General features: G+C 36.0%; 2 protein-coding genes across 2 annotated transcripts; one reads left to right on the top strand and one right to left on the bottom strand.

Annotated features, from left to right (window-relative positions):
• Positions 1-224: 224 nt before the first annotated feature.
• On the top strand, positions 225-7,134 carry LOC128015833 (ER degradation-enhancing alpha-mannosidase-like protein 1). The gene is made up of 12 exons (XM_052600021.1): positions 225-809; positions 1,445-1,517; positions 2,246-2,349; positions 2,671-2,842; positions 2,932-3,115; positions 3,229-3,403; positions 3,818-3,938; positions 4,262-4,432; positions 4,534-4,607; positions 4,694-4,790; positions 4,955-5,116; positions 5,660-7,134. Exons 1-12 carry the CDS (start codon positions 346-348, stop codon positions 5,747-5,749), a joined length of 1,887 nt encoding a protein of 628 aa, XP_052455981.1. The 5' UTR covers positions 225-345; the 3' UTR covers positions 5,750-7,134.
• A 463-nt stretch (positions 7,135-7,597) lies between these two features.
• On the bottom strand, positions 7,598-17,629 carry LOC128015835 (guanine nucleotide-binding protein G(t) subunit alpha-1). The gene is made up of 8 exons (XM_052600023.1): positions 17,385-17,629; positions 10,607-10,649; positions 10,337-10,478; positions 9,627-9,784; positions 9,357-9,485; positions 9,065-9,194; positions 8,809-8,962; positions 7,598-8,616 (listed from the first exon to the last, which is right to left on the bottom strand). Exons 1-8 carry the CDS (start codon positions 17,488-17,490, stop codon positions 8,426-8,428), a joined length of 1,053 nt encoding a protein of 350 aa, XP_052455983.1. The 5' UTR covers positions 17,491-17,629; the 3' UTR covers positions 7,598-8,425.
• Positions 17,630-17,905: the final 276 nt, after the last annotated feature.

Here is a 17,905-nt window from a genome sequence, read left to right as displayed (position 1 = left end):
TTTTTAGGTAATTGTAGCATTATTAGTGGAGGTGGTAGCGGTTTAAATGTAGAAGTAGTTACAACTAAAAAGATAAGACTACATTTTCACATCAGACGTGATTTTCTCTCTGCCACGACATTTCCGCTGCTTACTTGTGTGACTTGCGTCTTCATGAACCATTTGCTCTCTCCGTCATGACGTTAACGGCGACTGGCCAATCGGCGTTGAGGATCGGGGAGGGGCTGGTTTGTTGACAGGAAGTGCGTGAGAACTGAAAGCAGGAGGGGAACTGTTGACTTTTGCACTTCGATAAGTCGCGAAGTCGAAGTGAATTATGACTTTTAAGGCCGACAGCAGGCAAAGATGCAATGGAAGTCAATAGTCGTGGGTCTTCTCGTTTTGAGGGTGCTGCTGAATTTCGCGGTGTGGTTAGTTTTTGGACTGGGACCCAGCTGGGGTTTTGACTTCCCAATCAAATTCACGTTCAACTTGCGTAAGATTGAACTTCTCAAGGATGGCGACGGAGCCACCGTCAAAACTAACGCCTGGTCACAGCACATGTACGATAACAGAAAGCCCCAAACAGATACCTGCTCCAAGATTAGTGGGAATTCACCGAAGGAGTCCTACCTCAGCTTCTTTCAGGAGGGCAGAGACGAATATGACAGAAAGTACGGCTCCTTTCCTGACGCGCTGAAAGTCAAGATGAGGGGAATGGCGCGAGACATGTTTTATTTCGGATATGATAACTACATGGAATTTGCCTTCCCAGAGGATGAACTGAACCCTATAGCTTGTGAAGGTCGAGGGCCTGACGTGCTCAACCCGTAAGTTACGAACTAATCCATAGCACCCTTCAAAACAGCCACCTTGGTGCTGCGTAATGTTATTATCCTTGCTCTTATGTCTTTTGACTGCTATAAGCTTTTGTATATACTCGGGAAGAACTAACTGAGATCTGAATGTGAAGGGGGGGGAAATCGTTTAATATAGATGTGTTAATCTACACTTTAACTCTCTATTTCCTTCTTCATACTTAACATTACACTGTTCTGATAAAGAAGAGCCCTGAATGGGAGTGACATTCCTAATTCACAAAAATGTGGATCATCAAGCTTTTTTCTTTTAGTCTTTTTATAACTGAAGTGTAGCAATTGCATTATATATATATATATATATATATATAAACCACACATTTATTTGTGAAACACTTTTAGAGTTCTTTTATCAGAAATAAATGTACATTTCTAAGATTGTACACATCATGCAGTTAATGTCACATGTATTTAAGCAGAATAAGTAACAAGTTGAAACTTTCCAAATCAGAATTGTCTGATTTCATGCAAATCGTTTTAGTTATGTGTAAATGTTATATCCAGCACCTCATATTTTCTGGATTTATTATAACCCAATGTATTTGAATAATGAACCTAAGATAAATTTTCTTGTGTGTTTCTCCTAGATCAAATATCAACATCAACGATGTCCTTGGAAACTACTCTTTGACACTCATTGATGCTCTTGATACGCTGTTGGTAAGTCAGCCTATTGTACAGATGGCTTGATTTTAACTTCATATAAGAAATTGTTAGATAATTTTAATAATGGGATACACTTTTTAGTTTTAAAGTAATGATTTGTACTTTTCTACTGTCAGTACAAGGATGCTTTAGTTTTTGTAATTTTGTCTAAGCTGCAACACAATTCAGCTGATCAGCTTAATAGCATAATCCTCTAATAATAATAATAATAATAAACTAAGGTGTTCAGTTTATAGTCCTAAATTTGCAGAACAGAATTGCCATTTTCAAGCCACATACTGTATTTCCTCCTTTTGGTTTTAAAATTGCTGGTTTATGATTTATGAGTAAAGGTCTGTGGTTTATTTTACTGGAAGAGACTTTCACATTTTGTTCTAAAACATAAATTACATGGTCATGTTTCGAAATTGTTGCTAAAAATCTTTCTGCTCAGGTTTCATGAATAAAGCCCATTCTGTGTCCTTCACTACAAGACAAGGGAGAAAAGGAGTAGCTATTTTCATAAGTGTGTCCCAGTAAACAACCTTGAATTTATCTGAGCTTACGATTAACTAAAAAAAAACTAAAGATATGGCCTCACCTGAACAAACTATGCATCTTGTTCCAGGACTGTTAATTACAAATAATCTCAGGAATTTTTCACTTCTGTGTCACCTCAGCAGAACTCAGTTGTCCCACATGTACATTAATGCACTATATACTTTTGCTGTCCATCTCTGCAGGTTCTTGGAAATGTGACCGAGTTCCATCGAGCTGTTAAGCTTGTGATTGACACTGTCTCTTTTGACAAGGACTCCACTGTTCAAGTCTTTGAAGCCAACATTAGGTGCAGTAATTCCCTTTAATGGATCTTTTTTAGTGAGTCTGTTTAGTGGTTTGTATCATGAGAGTGAACAAATGGTGACATAATTGTCATTATGGAGTTAAACTTTTAATAAGACGTTGTTAGATATGGTTAATAATTGAATAAGCTTTTTTGTTTTAAAGTGATTTTTTTTGGAGCTTTCCTGTAGAAGAAACAACCCTTCATAATGCAACGCAATGATTATGCTGATCTGCTTCTATTGCTATACTATTGCTACTAATTTACTATTATTAAATGTTTTCAATAGAGGATCTGTGTTGTTAACTTGTTTTCCCTTTGCAGAATTCTTGGCAGTTTGATCTCGGCGCATATTCTTCTGACTGATCCACGGCACCCATTTGGGGACATAACGCTGAAAGACTATGATAATGAGCTGCTGCACCTGGCACATGACCTGGCGGTTCGACTACTACCTGCCTTTGAGAACACTAGCACAGGCATCCCCTATCCCAGGGTCAGGCCAACTTACATAGTACTGTTTAAAAGATATGGTGTCTCGTTTTTGCTGCATTTGATATTGGTGTCCTACCATTTTTTCTGCAGGTTAATTTAAAGAAAGGCGTCCCTCCTGACAGCATTAATGAGACCTGTACAGCAGGGGCGGGCTCTCTGCTGGTGGAGTTTGGCATTCTGAGCCGTCTGATTGGCGACTCTACATTTGAGTGGGTTGCCCGACGGGCTGTTAAAGCTCTTTGGAACTTGAGAAGCAATGAAACTGGGCTGTTAGGTAAGAGGTTGCATTTTTGGCCTTTTTTAGTCATATCTTAAAGGGATAGTTCTTTTATTTGTGATCACATTGCTTTTGTCTGACCAGTGATGATTCTCTTGTCCATCTTCCAGGGAATGTGGTGAACATTCAGACTGGTCAGTGGGTGGGGAGGCAGAGCGGTCTCGGTGCAGGCATGGACTCGTTTTATGAGTACCTCCTCAAGGCCTATATCTTGTTTGGAGAGAAAGAAGACTACAGGATGTTCTCTGCTGCTTACGAGAGCATTCAGAGCCACCTGAGAAGAGGGTGAATATAACGTGTGCATGTGTGACCACAGCTGCTTGTGGCTGCAGTTCGAGCTTCAAAAGGACTTTGCATTTGGGTTTCTAACTACCTACTGATAAAGTGTGTCATTTGGGATCTGTGGTTAAGTGTGACATGGTTTACAGTCAATGAATGTACTGCTTGCAAATTAATTTATTATAATCGTAATTGGATGTGTAGTTATGAATGCTTTTTTCTGATTGTTTTAAGTCTGGATTGATATTTAAGGTTGTTATTAATTATCTGTAACTGCATGTATATGCAGAAGTTAGTTGACACTTTAATCTCACACCTCAGGGTGTGCATTCATGAATTCCTTTTAAACTGTTATAATGTTTTTGTTGGCAAAACTTGGGTCTAAGTGTACACTTTTTTTTTTTTTTTCACTATTTACAGAAGAGAGGCATGTAATGAAGGAGAGGGCGACCCACCACTTTATGTGAATGTAAACATGTTTAATGGACAGATCATGAACACATGGATTGACTCTCTGCAGGCATTCTTCCCTGGACTGCAGGTATGACTTGTGTAATAATACAATTTGGGTTTTGTTTTCTAAATTAGAACATTTTAAAGCAACCTGACAAGGCTCTGTTTCTGTTCTGCTTATGTAGAACAGAGTATTTGAATAAAAAGTAAACATGATGAACTTGTTGTAGTGTGATTCATTTATACAAGTATACACAGTATACAGAGCTTTTTTTAACCTTGTGCATCCTGACATACTCTAGTACAAGCCTGGACTTTGGTTTGTTGAACTAAAACGAGACCTGCTGATAGCTCTTTTTCCATTCAGTTCATTTGGGCTCTAACCAGACACACACATCTCTGTTTGTTCAGGTTTTGAATGGAGATGTTGAAAATGCCATTTGCCTTCATGCCTTCTACTATGCAATTTGGAAACGTTTTGGCGCTCTTCCGGAAAGATACAACTGGCAGCTTCAGACCCCAGATGTTCTCTTCTACCCTTTAAGACCAGAACTAGTAGAATCCACATACCTACTCTATCAGGTACAACCTGTATTTTATTATTATTTTTATTTTTTTATTATAACCAAATTTTTTAACTTTACAGTTACCGTATAATTAACCATAAACTTGACTTTCTGCAGGCAACCAAGAATCCTTTTTATCTTCATGTTGGGATGGACATTCTTGAAAGCCTTGAACAAAATACCAAAGTCAGGTATATGGTTTAAAATGCTAGGAGGTGGTTTGATTGGGATGCTAGCATGTTCTCAGGACATTTTGTTTTGTTTATATGCTTCTCAGGTGTGGTTATGCCACTCTCCATCATGTGGTGGATAAGTCCAAAGAAGATCGCATGGAAAGTTTCTTCCTCAGCGAAACGTGCAAATACCTTTATCTGGTTCGTTGTGTCTGCTGTTCTTGCTTCTTGCATCTAGTCTTTTTTTAACCATACTTTTATTTAAAAAGTGCAAACATTTTTAGCCAAGTTTATCAGTCAAACATTTTCAAGTTTCATGCAGCTGACATGCCCATCACTGATTGCGATTGTACAACCTTTAACAGCTCTTTGATGAAGACAACCCACTGCACAAGTCTGAGAGTAAGTACATCTTCACTACAGAAGGCCACATAGTGCCAATAGATCAGCGCTTCAGGGAGAAAAGTTGGGCAGACCAATTCCCATGTGAAGAGCCTAACAAAGAGCCCCCAGCCAACATAAGCAACGTAAGAAATTGATTTAATACACCGTATCGGTCCTTCCACTTATGAATACAAATAGTGGTGTTGATCTTAATAAACAAAACCAGTTTCACTGTCTTTTACTAAAATTTGTTTAGGGGTAAGGTTTGTTTTTTTTCATGTCAGCTTGTCCCGTCAATTATATGCTCTTTCAAAACATCCCTTTTAATGGTATTTGCTTAAATGCTGCTTTCTCATGCTATAGTCAGAAAACAATAGTGCATGGACATGAATGATAATGATTCACTTACAACAGTAATTCACAACTGCTCTGATAGTGAAATTATTTATATATCACAATTAATTGATTTGACACTCTTTAATATAAATTTATTTATTTTAGTTTTTTTTAAATAATTATCAGCTATTCCCAGCTTTTTTGTTTCTTGATAATTTAAACATACAACCGCTTAAACATAATTTACAATAAACTTACAGGGTTTAAAGTAGTATTTTGTCAGGGACATGACAATATATCTTGAAAGTGGTCATAGAAATAAGAATGACTTATTTTCATTTGTCTAATAGTGTGAAAGGATTCCTGAAGAGCGACGTTACGGCCTTCCACTAAAGAGCATATACATGAGGCAAATAGACCACATGGTGGGGCTGTCCTGACATCAGTACTGTCCCTGGACATCTCAACATACATAAACCCCCTGGAGGGGTTCAGTAACTCTCCAATCAGAGAACTTTTCAGTCTCTTTTGCAAATGAAGTGGCAAGATATTCGGTCAACAAATCAACCAGTACCAGTTTTTTATTTTCATGAAAGTTGTCTTCTGTGGTCATATATTGTCTAAATTTGGACCAGGTGTCAGGGTTTGGCTACATTAAGATCCAGCCAGCAAAGTTCCACAACATAACAGAAACACATTCAGGGCAGTTTGGCTCTTCAGAATCCTAAATTCATTGCAAAACTGCTTTTGATTCTTTGGGCTGATCGATTTCTGTATTGTGCAATCACAGTGTTTTCACACACTGTTACATGTCTTCTTCAGTGCCATTTGTAATGAAACTTGATCTAGTATTATAAAGGGCTCTAATGGGTTGAGATGTTTCAGATTTTCTTCTCAAGGAACAAACTCAAATAAGCTTCTTTTTTTTAATCCACTTTTCAGGAACACACTCAACAGGCTTCATTTAATACAAATCAAACTGCATTCTGAAAATAATAATAATAATAACTTTGCAATATGATGCATTCTTTTTTTTCATACTTTGTGCCTTGGTTTGCAAGGTGTAGCCATTCTGTTTTTCTACTGTCAGTCTATTGTGGTAATACCGGAAAGGTTTTGTTACGTAGCATACATGTTTGAGGTGTGAAATCTCCACTCACAGGTTATTTTGACAGAGCAAACCTTATAATATGGTACACTTTACACAGTAGGTCAAGGAAGTGCTGTAGATTCTCTCTCAATAAGGTCTAGACATCTAGTAATTAGTCTCCACTCCTGTATTTTGTATGTAAACAAACATGCATATTAACAGTGAAATACATTTGAAAATGTGACATTTCTTGGACCAAATATTACATTTAACAAATAAGCGTGCCTTTAACAAATCTCATTTTTATTTTTCTTCAATCCTCAGGATCAATAGTATGCCATAATGCAGTCACTCAGAGGTGATATGCATGTGCTGTGTAAGTAATGTTAACTCTTTTAATGCTTGCATGTTGGTGCAAATGTTCTTCGAACAAATGTCAGAAATAAGGGATTCTGAGACTAATCAGTATGCTTATAAGAGAAGAATTAATTTCTTTGATATTACAGATTATGATTTCCTTGGGGCACACACAGAGGATACACTCAGTAAATAGGGGTTGATATTTATTCAGATTTGTTTTTATCAGATGCAAGTATTCTAATTAAAGTTGATTAGATTAATGCTGATCTACTTTGATGATTTCATTGTGATTTAACCTTTAGTCCAACGAGACAAAGGTGGATGTCTACACTGTGTATTTGATCAAATCAAAATTAAAACCATGACTTTGCAAAACTGTTTAGCAATCTACCTTGATGGAGCACAAAACACAATATTTTTCACATCAGTGAGTGGTACACTCAGGTCTTGGTATTCTTAAGGATATCTTCTGGGTTAATGAGTTTGACCTGTACAAGTACTGTAGCATCTCTGGCTTACAACCAGTAATCACAGAAAATAATGTCAAAATTATTTTCTGTGATCAATAAGCTGAAGCTAAACCTCTAAAAATTAATAAACCTGGATATACTGGTGTTAAGAAGACTTTAATGTTGTGTGTGTGTGTGTGTGTGTGTGTGTGTGTTATAATATACAAATGATACAAATATTCATAAAATGATTCATTTTTTTATTTTCATATATTATGTAGGTAGGCTATATATTAAACACTCAACCATCCCAATGTGGTTATGATACTAAAGCCTGTTTTTCTTTGGATTTAAGCTGTTCAGGACACTTAAAGGACAAACACATCAGGTTCAATCTTTTCTACAGAAGCTTTATTCATTCAGTTTACATTTGTTTATGGTTTATATGTCATTTCAATTCCGCTGTTGTATTCTTTGTCTCTCTGCTAGCTGCTCCTTAGCTAAACAACTTCATAAATGCTATCTTTTCATCAAAGTCATCCATCTTACATAGAGATTCTGATGGGACATAACGTGATATAACTCCTCTGTAAAATATATAGAACTTTGTATCCCAGTCAAGTCACAACTTTTCTCAATCAGCTTAAAAGCCTGAACTTTACGCAGTGTCTGCTATAAGGCGTAACTGAAATACTTCATAATGTACTCTTGCAAAACATTATGCTGAAGTGCATATGCAGGTGTTTCAGAAGGATGGTTATTTGGTTTATAGCTGTGTGAAGTGTAGTTGTAAATCTACAGGACAGATCACTGTAAAAAAAAATAAAATAATAATAGAACCGAATACACCTCATATAGGTCTTGGTATATATGACTTGCTGCTATGAATTTGTATTAGGCTCTGATATTTAATTACATGCAGTGTGTTTAATCAAGTGTAGATCCCAACAACTATATACATTCATCTACATGATTTAATCAATTCAGATCCCTTGTATTTGTAGGGAGGAAAACGGGCTACATGGGGCAAAGGGTCAGTTTTGGGTTTTGTCGATTCAGCATCTCAATAAACGAAGAAAGGCTTTTTAGTTATGCACATATAGAAATTGTAGCGAAATGTAATATGCTACAACAACATAATGCAATACTATTCCTTATATTACTACTTCATTTTTTTGATATTATATTATAATCACCTCATCCCACACATTGCTTGCTTAGAAGAGACCGCAGTCTTTGAGATTTTCTTTGATGATAATGTCTGTTACGGCATCAAACACAAACTTGACGTTCTCTGTGTCTGTGGCACAGGTCATGTGGGAGTAGATTTCTTTGATGTCTCGTCGCAAGTTCAGATCTAAGAACTGCACCTTGATGTAGTTACCAGCATCCTCAAAGGTGTTGGGACCTGAGAGAAACATGGCAGCGTCATCTTTAGCATGGTTTTGCATATCAAGATGTTCCATGATAAATCCATGCTGAAAATGTGTTAATCCTCTTTAAAATAAACTCTTTAGTTTAAAGTAAAAGTCAGTTGTAAGAATCTGTATGTTAAAGAATTAATTTTATATTTTTATTTGCAGGCAAAATGCTGCCTTACCATCGTAATCAGGGAAGCACATGCTCAGATGAGCTTTCTTGATCTTCTCCAGGAAGACATCCTTCTTGTTGAGGAAGAGTACAATGGATGTGGTGGCGAAGTAACGGTGATTACAGATACTGTTGAACAAGTGGAGACTCTCATGCATTCGGTTCTTTGGTTGGAAGGACATGGAAAAACAGGGTTTATTACTTAAAAGCCTCATAGTAACAGTTCATGTGAAACTTCCAGTGATGCACCACAAATGACAACCTACCACTTCATCATCCTCCACCAGCACCATGTCGTATGCGCTCAGAGCAGCGATGAAGATGATACAGGTCACACCTTCGAAGCAGTGGATCCACTTCTTCCTCTCTGAGCGCTGACCGCCCACATCAAACATCCTGTCGACCAAAAAAGGTCAGTCAGTTTTTTGGCATTGGTGTTATTCAAGTCTTCTTGATACCTTTGCATTCTTAAACTTGCTTGGATTTTTGAGATGAATGATCATGGTTTACTTTATGCCTTAGCTAGGATTGAGGAGGCTCTTTGTATTTTAGCTGTACCTGAAGTTGAGGTCCTTGAAGGAGAACTGCGTCTCGATGATACCGGTGGTCTTCACTCTTGATCGCAGGACGTCCTGCTCAGTAGGGACATAGCCAGGTTTGACCAGCCTCTCCAGGTCATTCAGATAGCTTGGAGATAGATTAAGAATCAGTACAGTATCTCCGCATACTTAATGTTTCAAAGATGATTTGATTACTGTTTTGATCATATACATTAAAACCTTGTTAATTGTTATTTAATGCTTTAAAAGACTACTTCTGATGCCATACTATCCGGCAGAGTCGTTGAGCTGGTATTCGGAGGCTCTGTCAAAGCACGCCTGGATGCCTGTGTCCTTCCACAGCCTCAGAATGATGTCAGACAGCTCCTTTGGCATGGTGCCTTCCTCAATGGTGTCAGCTAAGTGCATCAGCTTCCTTGCATCGTCCTGAAACAAACCGGTAATTTATTTATTTACTTATGTTTTACATATTAGTCAGCTTGTATGGATTTGGGCTGGTGTAACTAAAGGTGTTTAAGCATTAGCTACTATACAGACTTTTGGGCTGGTGTGAGTGACTGTAAATACTGTCAAATTCTTCATCATGATTTAATAGTCTCTTTTAGATGTGTAACTTTCATGACCTTTCCTAAAAGTATATTTTTACGGTTTTGTTATGTAGTATACAAGATAATACTAATTCAGTCTTGTGCATACATTTAAAAGAAATATCATCTGTAATTCATTTCTGGAATTACAATTTTAATTAATACTTTCAAACCTTTCCCTGCCCCTACCAAACAATGAATGCTTTTGACATATACAAATACACAGTAGTTAAACACCTACAATTAAAGTGGGATTCTATATTTTTGGACAAAGCAAGTGGCATAATCGATATCATCATTGTGCCGTGGTATCACTACAGTTCTTTTCCATCATTTAATCTGTTTATTTATGCAAATGACTAATGGATGCTTGAATGTTTGAGTAGCGCACCTGTGCAGCGGCATCTCCATAGGAAATGTTGAGTGTGGTCATGGCCCTCACAATGGCCAGCATCGACTGCATGGTGTTGCTGTAGATGATGACAATGAACTCCAAGCACTCTTCGAGGGAGTAACCATCTTTGTGAATAATTCTGTCATGAAAAAAAAAAAAAAAACCTTTTAATGGACCAAGCTATTCTTTTGAAAAAGCACTAAATATGAATGAACATTAGCCTATTTATTTTATTATCATACTTTTTTTTTTTTACTTAGCACTTACTTCATCTGTTTGACAATTGTGCTTTTCCCTGACTCACCAGCACCTGGAGAAGATAGTAATCGATTTAGTATAGCAATTCATTTTTATGACATATGTATTTACCGCTGTTCAAAATGTCGTTGGTAAGATGTTTAAATGTTTTTCAATAAAGTATATTCAAAATGCTCACCGAGGCTGCATTTATTTGACCAAATATACAGTAACACAGTAATATTGTGAAATTAGTACAATTTACAGTAAATGTATTTATTTAGGCATACAAATGTGAATGAATGAATACTTCCTTGTCCTCTATTGTGGTTATCTTTGGAGGATTACATTAAGAGGCTTATTATTTTTGTACTAAGCCTTGTCAAAGCTTGATGTCCCATGACCCTGACCTACATCAACTCACAGACAAAGACAAACACAGTTGTGACAGACAGAGATTAGGGCGACGCGTCGCGATATACCGGTATTGACGATAACCGTGATAGGCATAGAAACAATTATTGATATCATGTTAATTTATTGTTAGACGATAACCGCAATATTTAAAATGAACAGTTCTCCTATGATGACACCACATGTACTGTAAATACTCCAGCGTCAGTACCTGGTTTAGCGCCCAGGTGGCAGTATTGTGCCTTAACGCTGACACCTGTCACTCAAGACGCAGTGCTCGCAGCTACTCCGAGGAGAGCCGTGTTTGTCAGAGTAAGTTGCCATTATTTTAATAGTCAGACATATTCGCCCTGGGTAAGTATTATCTAGTATTTCGTGTGGTGAATTCGCTGGGGATAAGAGAAGCTTGTGATTTTACTCAAATTTACTGAATTGTCTCCCGGATACCCGGATGTCAAGGCTTTGAGAGTCCCGTTCTGTGGTCCGTTTAGATAGATTTAAAGAAATTTTTTTTTTAATAATTTTGTGCATTGTGTAATTTACATTTCACCAGGTTTAAATAATATCTAAAGCTTTATTCTTGACTCTTTTTTTTTTGTAACAAAACAGTGAAACCTTTTACAGCTTTCTTTTTCTGCAAATTGTATAGTAGGGGTTTAGCGAAATGACAGCACCCAAAACACTCCAGTGCAGCTCCAGTCTTCGCAAAGATGGATAAAAAGTCGCACAGGAAACAGAAACTTAAGAAAGAAAGAAAGAAAGAAAGAAATACGACCCACCAAATGCTGGCCACATCACAGAGATGCCGATTCGGGGACTAATATTATCACAGGTCACAGGACATCGGTTTTCGGCGAAATATGGTAGGTCATTAGCGGGGGAAATTTTACTTTATAAATTACAGTCATGGCCGATTCGCACGGGTTTAAGATCACAGACAACCTTCGCAACTATTACAAAAGACTGAGGTCACCAAGTTTTAGCCCACTAAACCCTTGCTAATAAGGGCTATAGAATGGGAAACGTTATATTAACCTGTTAACAGCTGTTTTCTGTGTTCATATATTGAAGTAAAGGGTGATTATTTTAATAAGTAGGGGCGAAAGTACAATTTTTCAGAAAAACATCATTTCAAAAGATAATGTTGTAGACAGGGATATATTTTTGCTGTTGTCAGTAACTCATAAGTGTGGTCTAACAATACCGGGTGGTATTTTGTAGAAATGTAGAAAGGCTTCAGTATAATTTCACTTTGAACATAAGTTGCACATTGCTACTTTCGTCCCAACCGATGGGGTCAAAAGTAACAATGTGCAACTTATGTTCACAGGTGGGTTAAAAGTAACACAACAATATAAGCTAGATTTTTTTCTGTTACTCTTATTTTTATTAAGTATACCTGACTATGACCTTGTTAATATGTAACTGCAAACATATTCTGTCTTTTATTTTTGCAAAAAATATATATATATATATTTAATTACATTTTTATATTTATATTTTTATTTTAAATTTAAGTTTCATCAAATCTCAAAACCTGACTGTACAAACTTGATTTTTTTAGTGTATTTTTATAAAACATTTTTTCAACCGAATGAACAATATAATAATTAAATTACATTAGCACAATATAAATTCTAAACATAATTTAACATTAGGCCTATTCGTGTTTCCATCCAGTTGTTTTTATGCATTCAAAATGTGGATTAAAACATCTGGAAACACTCCAAATTCATAGGGGGAGGTGTAAAAGCTAAGGTATGGCTAAAACCTAATTATAACTAAGGTAAATGCGAGGTAGGAGCTGCCCAGATGTTCTTCTATGTCCAGAAACGCTCTCTCATGAACATCTGGATAAAACCAGACCTCTATTTGTCTTTCTGACCCTCACTCATATTCTTTTGGTATAATATGACATAAACATTTTAATAAATGATGCAAGACACAGAAATTCACAGAATAGCATGTACCGGAACAAAATAAATGTTTCTTGTCACTGTTGTCTCTAACAATTGTTACTTTTGTCATGACAGAAACTCCTGACGTTTAAACCTGATTTACTTTTATACTAAAAAACTTTGATAATGCAAACTTTAGGATGTGTTAAAGCACAAAATAACCTGTAGATTGATGATTACTGTGACACACGAAACAAGAAAAACAACACAACTAATAAAAAAAACAATTACAGCTTCAATAATTTACTTTTTGTACTCTAAAACAGTTTAACTGCGGGAAATGATATGGAAATCACGTGATATTTCTCAGCTCCGTCGAGGATTGAATGCTGAATATACCATCATAGCTGGGAATGCAAATGCAGTAGGCTCTGAGAAATTCGCTTTGTTACTTTCGTCCCACGTTACTTTCGACCCCGCTCTCCCCTACCGCGTTTTCTTTACTCGTCTTATTTTTGCATTTGTAACCAATACGGCCTATGCGTAGTAACACTTTATTTCTTTGTTCAAATCTATGAACAGTTACACGATTAACACTGGTCTTGAAAAACTGAGCGACCACATTGCTACATTAACCCATAAGAACCCGTGGTGACGTGGGTGTCACAAACACTGGTGATTATCTGGAAAAGTCGTTTTAAAGCATTATCCCTTACTTTCAACCCAGGAAGTCCCTAAGTGACATTTAAGGAACATCCAGGTTCAGTCATGTGACAATCTGTGCATTTTTGTTGCCATGGTAACATTTCCAAAATGGTGGCCTGCCTGGTGTGCACATGTTGCAGTGTTGGCAATTTTTAAAAACGCTTGTTTTTGTTACTAAAGGTATGTTTCAACCCATGCAACAATTCTAATGTTTTAATAACATATCCTAGATTACACTTGACCTGATTTTAAAACATGTCTTGTACAAATTGATATAAAACAAGTTATGAAAATGTTGTGGTGACATATGTGTCACATCGGGCTGTTAACCTTAAAACAGTAGGTGGAATTTTGATGTGACGTATGTGTCACATTAAGAAAAATGGTAATGAGCTGCTCAAATAATTTAGCTGATTCAATCATAAAAAAAAAAATAAGTGAAGTGACATTCAGCCAAGTATGGTGACCCATACTCAGAATTTGTGCTCTGCATTTAACCCATCCGAAATGCACACACACAGAGCAGTGAACACACACACACACACTGTGAGCACACACCCGGAGCAGTGGGCAGCCATTTATGCTGCGGCGCCCGGGGAGCAGTTGGGGGTTCGATGCCTTGCTCAAGGGCACCTAAGTCGTGGTATTGAAGGTGGAGAGAGAACTGTACATGCACTCCCCCCACCCACAATTCCGTCCGGCCCGAGACTAGAACCCACAACCCTTCGATTGGGAGTCCAACCCTCTAACCATTAGGCCACGACTTCCCCTAATATATATAGTGTTATATATATTCTGCTGCTCAATTAAAAGCATATTTTAACATATGTAAACAAAATAAATGTTAAATTAATAACATTGTTAATGAAATGTATTTTAGATTTTTTTTTTTTGCATACCTTTAACTAAAACAGTTATGCAGCATATGGTATAAAACAGTATGACATATGTTGGTATCATATGTTGGTACTATTTTAAGTTTATTTTATCTTTTTTTGTAGTGAGAATAACATGAATAGATTCAGGGAACATCTTGATCTTCAGAATGTACAAAAAAGATAAAATAACCTTAAAATAGTACCAACATATGATACCAACATGTGCTGCATAACTGTTAAAGGTATGCAAAAAAAATTCTAAAATACATTTCATTAACAATGTTATTAATTTTACATTTATTTTGTTTACATATGTTAAAATATGCTTTTATGTTATTGCACTACATGCATGTTCAACATACTTACCTCCAGTGTGAGGTAGTTATTTATTTTTATTCAGTTTGCACATTTTCGAGTTGTGAAAAAATAATCTAAAAATGTATTTCTGGTTAAACCGTATACCTGAAAATATACATTTTGCAATGTTATTGCACTACATGCATGTTCAACATGTTGACCTCCAGTGTGAGGTAGTTATTTATTGTTATTCAGTTTGCACATTTTTCGAGTTGTGAAAAAATATTCTAAAACTTTATTTCTGGTGAAACCGTATACCTGAAAAGGTAGAATTTTGATAAGTTACAAAAAAGTTGTTGTAAAATTGAATGGTTACAGTTACGTGGTTTTGAAATATGTGGCAAAGCAAATAAAGTGAAAAAACTGTATTACTTCTGAAAAAGTACAGATCTTTGACAAGGAGTGGTTGTATTTAAAAAACAACTGCAGAAACATGTTTTAAGTGGTCCATTTAGTCTGTTTTATATGCCCCATAATTTTCCTTTAAGGGGAAATTGGTCCGGGTTCTTATGGGTTAAACTGTAAATAGTTTAAGTTGGTCGCAGTGCCATGCACTTAATGCCTCATCTGCGGTCATTCTTCAGTAAGGTTCTTTAGTTAACATTAGTAAATTACATTAGTTAATATATAAATAACAAATAACAATGAAAAATATTTTCACATAATTTATTTATCTTAGTTCATGTTCATTTCAGCATTTACTAATGCATATTAGGCTATTAAAATCACAAGTTGTGTTTGTAAACATTAATGCACTATGAACTAACATGAACTGAACGACTCTATTTTTATTAACATTATCAAAGATTAATAAATCATGTAATAAATGCATTGTACATTGTTCTTTCATGTTAGTTAGCCTAATACATTAATGTTAATTTTTTTTTATTGTAAAGTGTTTTAGGGATATGCCAGTATGAATTTTTCCTGTTGCGATTAATTGCTTATGCTTTTATCATGGTATGTAGTACTATCACGGTATTTAAATTTAGATTGAAAAAGGTCATAATGCAGTATAACAGGTTAAATATTTTTTTCTTATAACAAAAATAACTGAACATTTAAATACAATAAAGCAATACTGAAAATATATATAAAGTTCAAAGTTTTAGAACAATAAAGACCCATAGGTATCACTTTACAATAAGACCTCATTAGTTAACCTTTAACATTCACAATGAGCAATAGCTACATTTGCTACAGAAGTTATTAATCTTTGTTAAAAAATACGTTGTGTGTTTTTTTTAGTTAGTTCATGTTAGCTCATTTAATAATACAGCTGCAACTTTGGTTTTAATTAAATATTGGAATACCTATGATTAATGAATGTTCAGAAGAATTTTTCATTGGCTAATGAATTAACTAATGTTAACTAATGAAGCCCTAATGTAAAGTGTGAATGAACAATAAAGAATCAAAATCCTTTGAAACAATGTCTAGGGCATGTTGTAGCATGTAAGCCTATTAAATCTAAATATTTAAGTATTTGGCGCTGTGATGAATATTGAATACAAAAATCTGAGTGGCTATTTAATTATTTAAATATTTTTTAGAAAGTACCGCAGCTGCTTTATTTATGAGGTTTCCAGGGTAAGGGCTGCATTTTAACCCCCTTTAACGCTATCTGCTGTCTGAGTGAACGTGTTTTCATTCAGCGCGTCTCTTACGTGTTCCCAAATGTGCTTCTCATGCGCTTGTTTACATCAGAGCACACTCGCGTCTTTCAAGCAGCATACAGGTGTTGTGCATTTTGACCAGTTGATGGGAATAGTATGCTTAAAAAGCATTCCAAATTCTGAATAATTTTTAATATATAATTATTCACGGTATTTAGAAGTGCCCATAACAATACCGTGCATATTCATTACTGTGTTATATCCATTACCGAATACCGGGATATGTTAGTTACCATTAATATTTATTCATCATACTGTTGAACTTGACAGTATTTTCTGTTATTTCATAGGAGCTTCAAAGAAGACGGAGAAAGCCAGAGTCTTTTGCCCTGCATTTATCAGTATCCTTATGTTCGTTGTATGAAAAAGAAACACTCACTAAACAAATTAAAAAAATTATTTGACTGATAACCCCCCCCACCTTCCGCACCACCACCAATATTTCTATAGGTATATATTGTGATATATTGATATCATGAATTTTTATGACCACAATAACCTTAAAATTAAAAATCTAATATCATGACAGCCTTAATAGAGATACAACTTTTGTTGAATATAAATGTATACTTTAAAATATTAGATATAAATAGATATTGAGAAATATCACACTATGAGTCTCCAGTTTGACTCCACTTTGGTTTGAATATCAGTAAGGCATCAATTTTCATCTTGCATGTGAGCCTTAAATAATTAATGTTCCTTTCAAATAACAAAAAAAAAAACAAATTGATAAAACAAAATGTGAAGTCATTGCCTGTTTATTATGGGGTTTAAATGGAAAGGCTTTGCAACACATCTGCAATATAATCTAGCAAATGAGCTATTCTTCATGTTTTGGCTTGAACGGTCATCTGAGTCCACTTGTGTTTTTTGTTACCTAGCAACAGAAGTTTGACGGTCCTGGCATCTTTGTCAGCGTCCTCTTTCAGTTTCTTCTCTAGCTCCCTGGAGTGTTTCTCCTCGGCGCTCGCCCCGGCCCCCATACTGACTCTTGATTAGGGAACAGAAGTCCTTCGGGATGACCACTCGCTTGCCCAGAGGCCTCCAGGTGCTGGCAACTATACAGCTCACTCCTCGACTGGATCTTGGTGACCCGATGAATTGTTTGGAGTCTTAGAAGGATTTTGGAGATGTCTCAGACCACCTGGGTTGGTTGGGCCAATGAAGAACAAGGACAGAAGGCATTGAAAGAGAGGTCATCTAACCTCAGATTTAATGAGAAGATGCTGTGCTCAGCAAAGGGTGATAATCTGGCCAGGATCTTCACAAGCACATGAGTAAGGCAATGGAGAATGTGTGAGTGGAATAATGTGATGTTGTAAATGTTACGATTGTTTGCCATCATCTGCTGATGACTATGTTATGATATTTAATGTAAAAAAAAAAGTGACATACAGC

Source organism: Carassius gibelio, chromosome A6 (assembly GCF_023724105.1).
Source record: "Carassius gibelio isolate Cgi1373 ecotype wild population from Czech Republic chromosome A6, carGib1.2-hapl.c, whole genome shotgun sequence".
NCBI lineage: Eukaryota > Metazoa > Chordata > Actinopteri > Cypriniformes > Cyprinidae > Carassius > Carassius gibelio.
The sequence above is the reverse complement of the archived record's forward strand: the minus strand, read 5'-3'. Positions and strand labels throughout refer to the sequence as shown.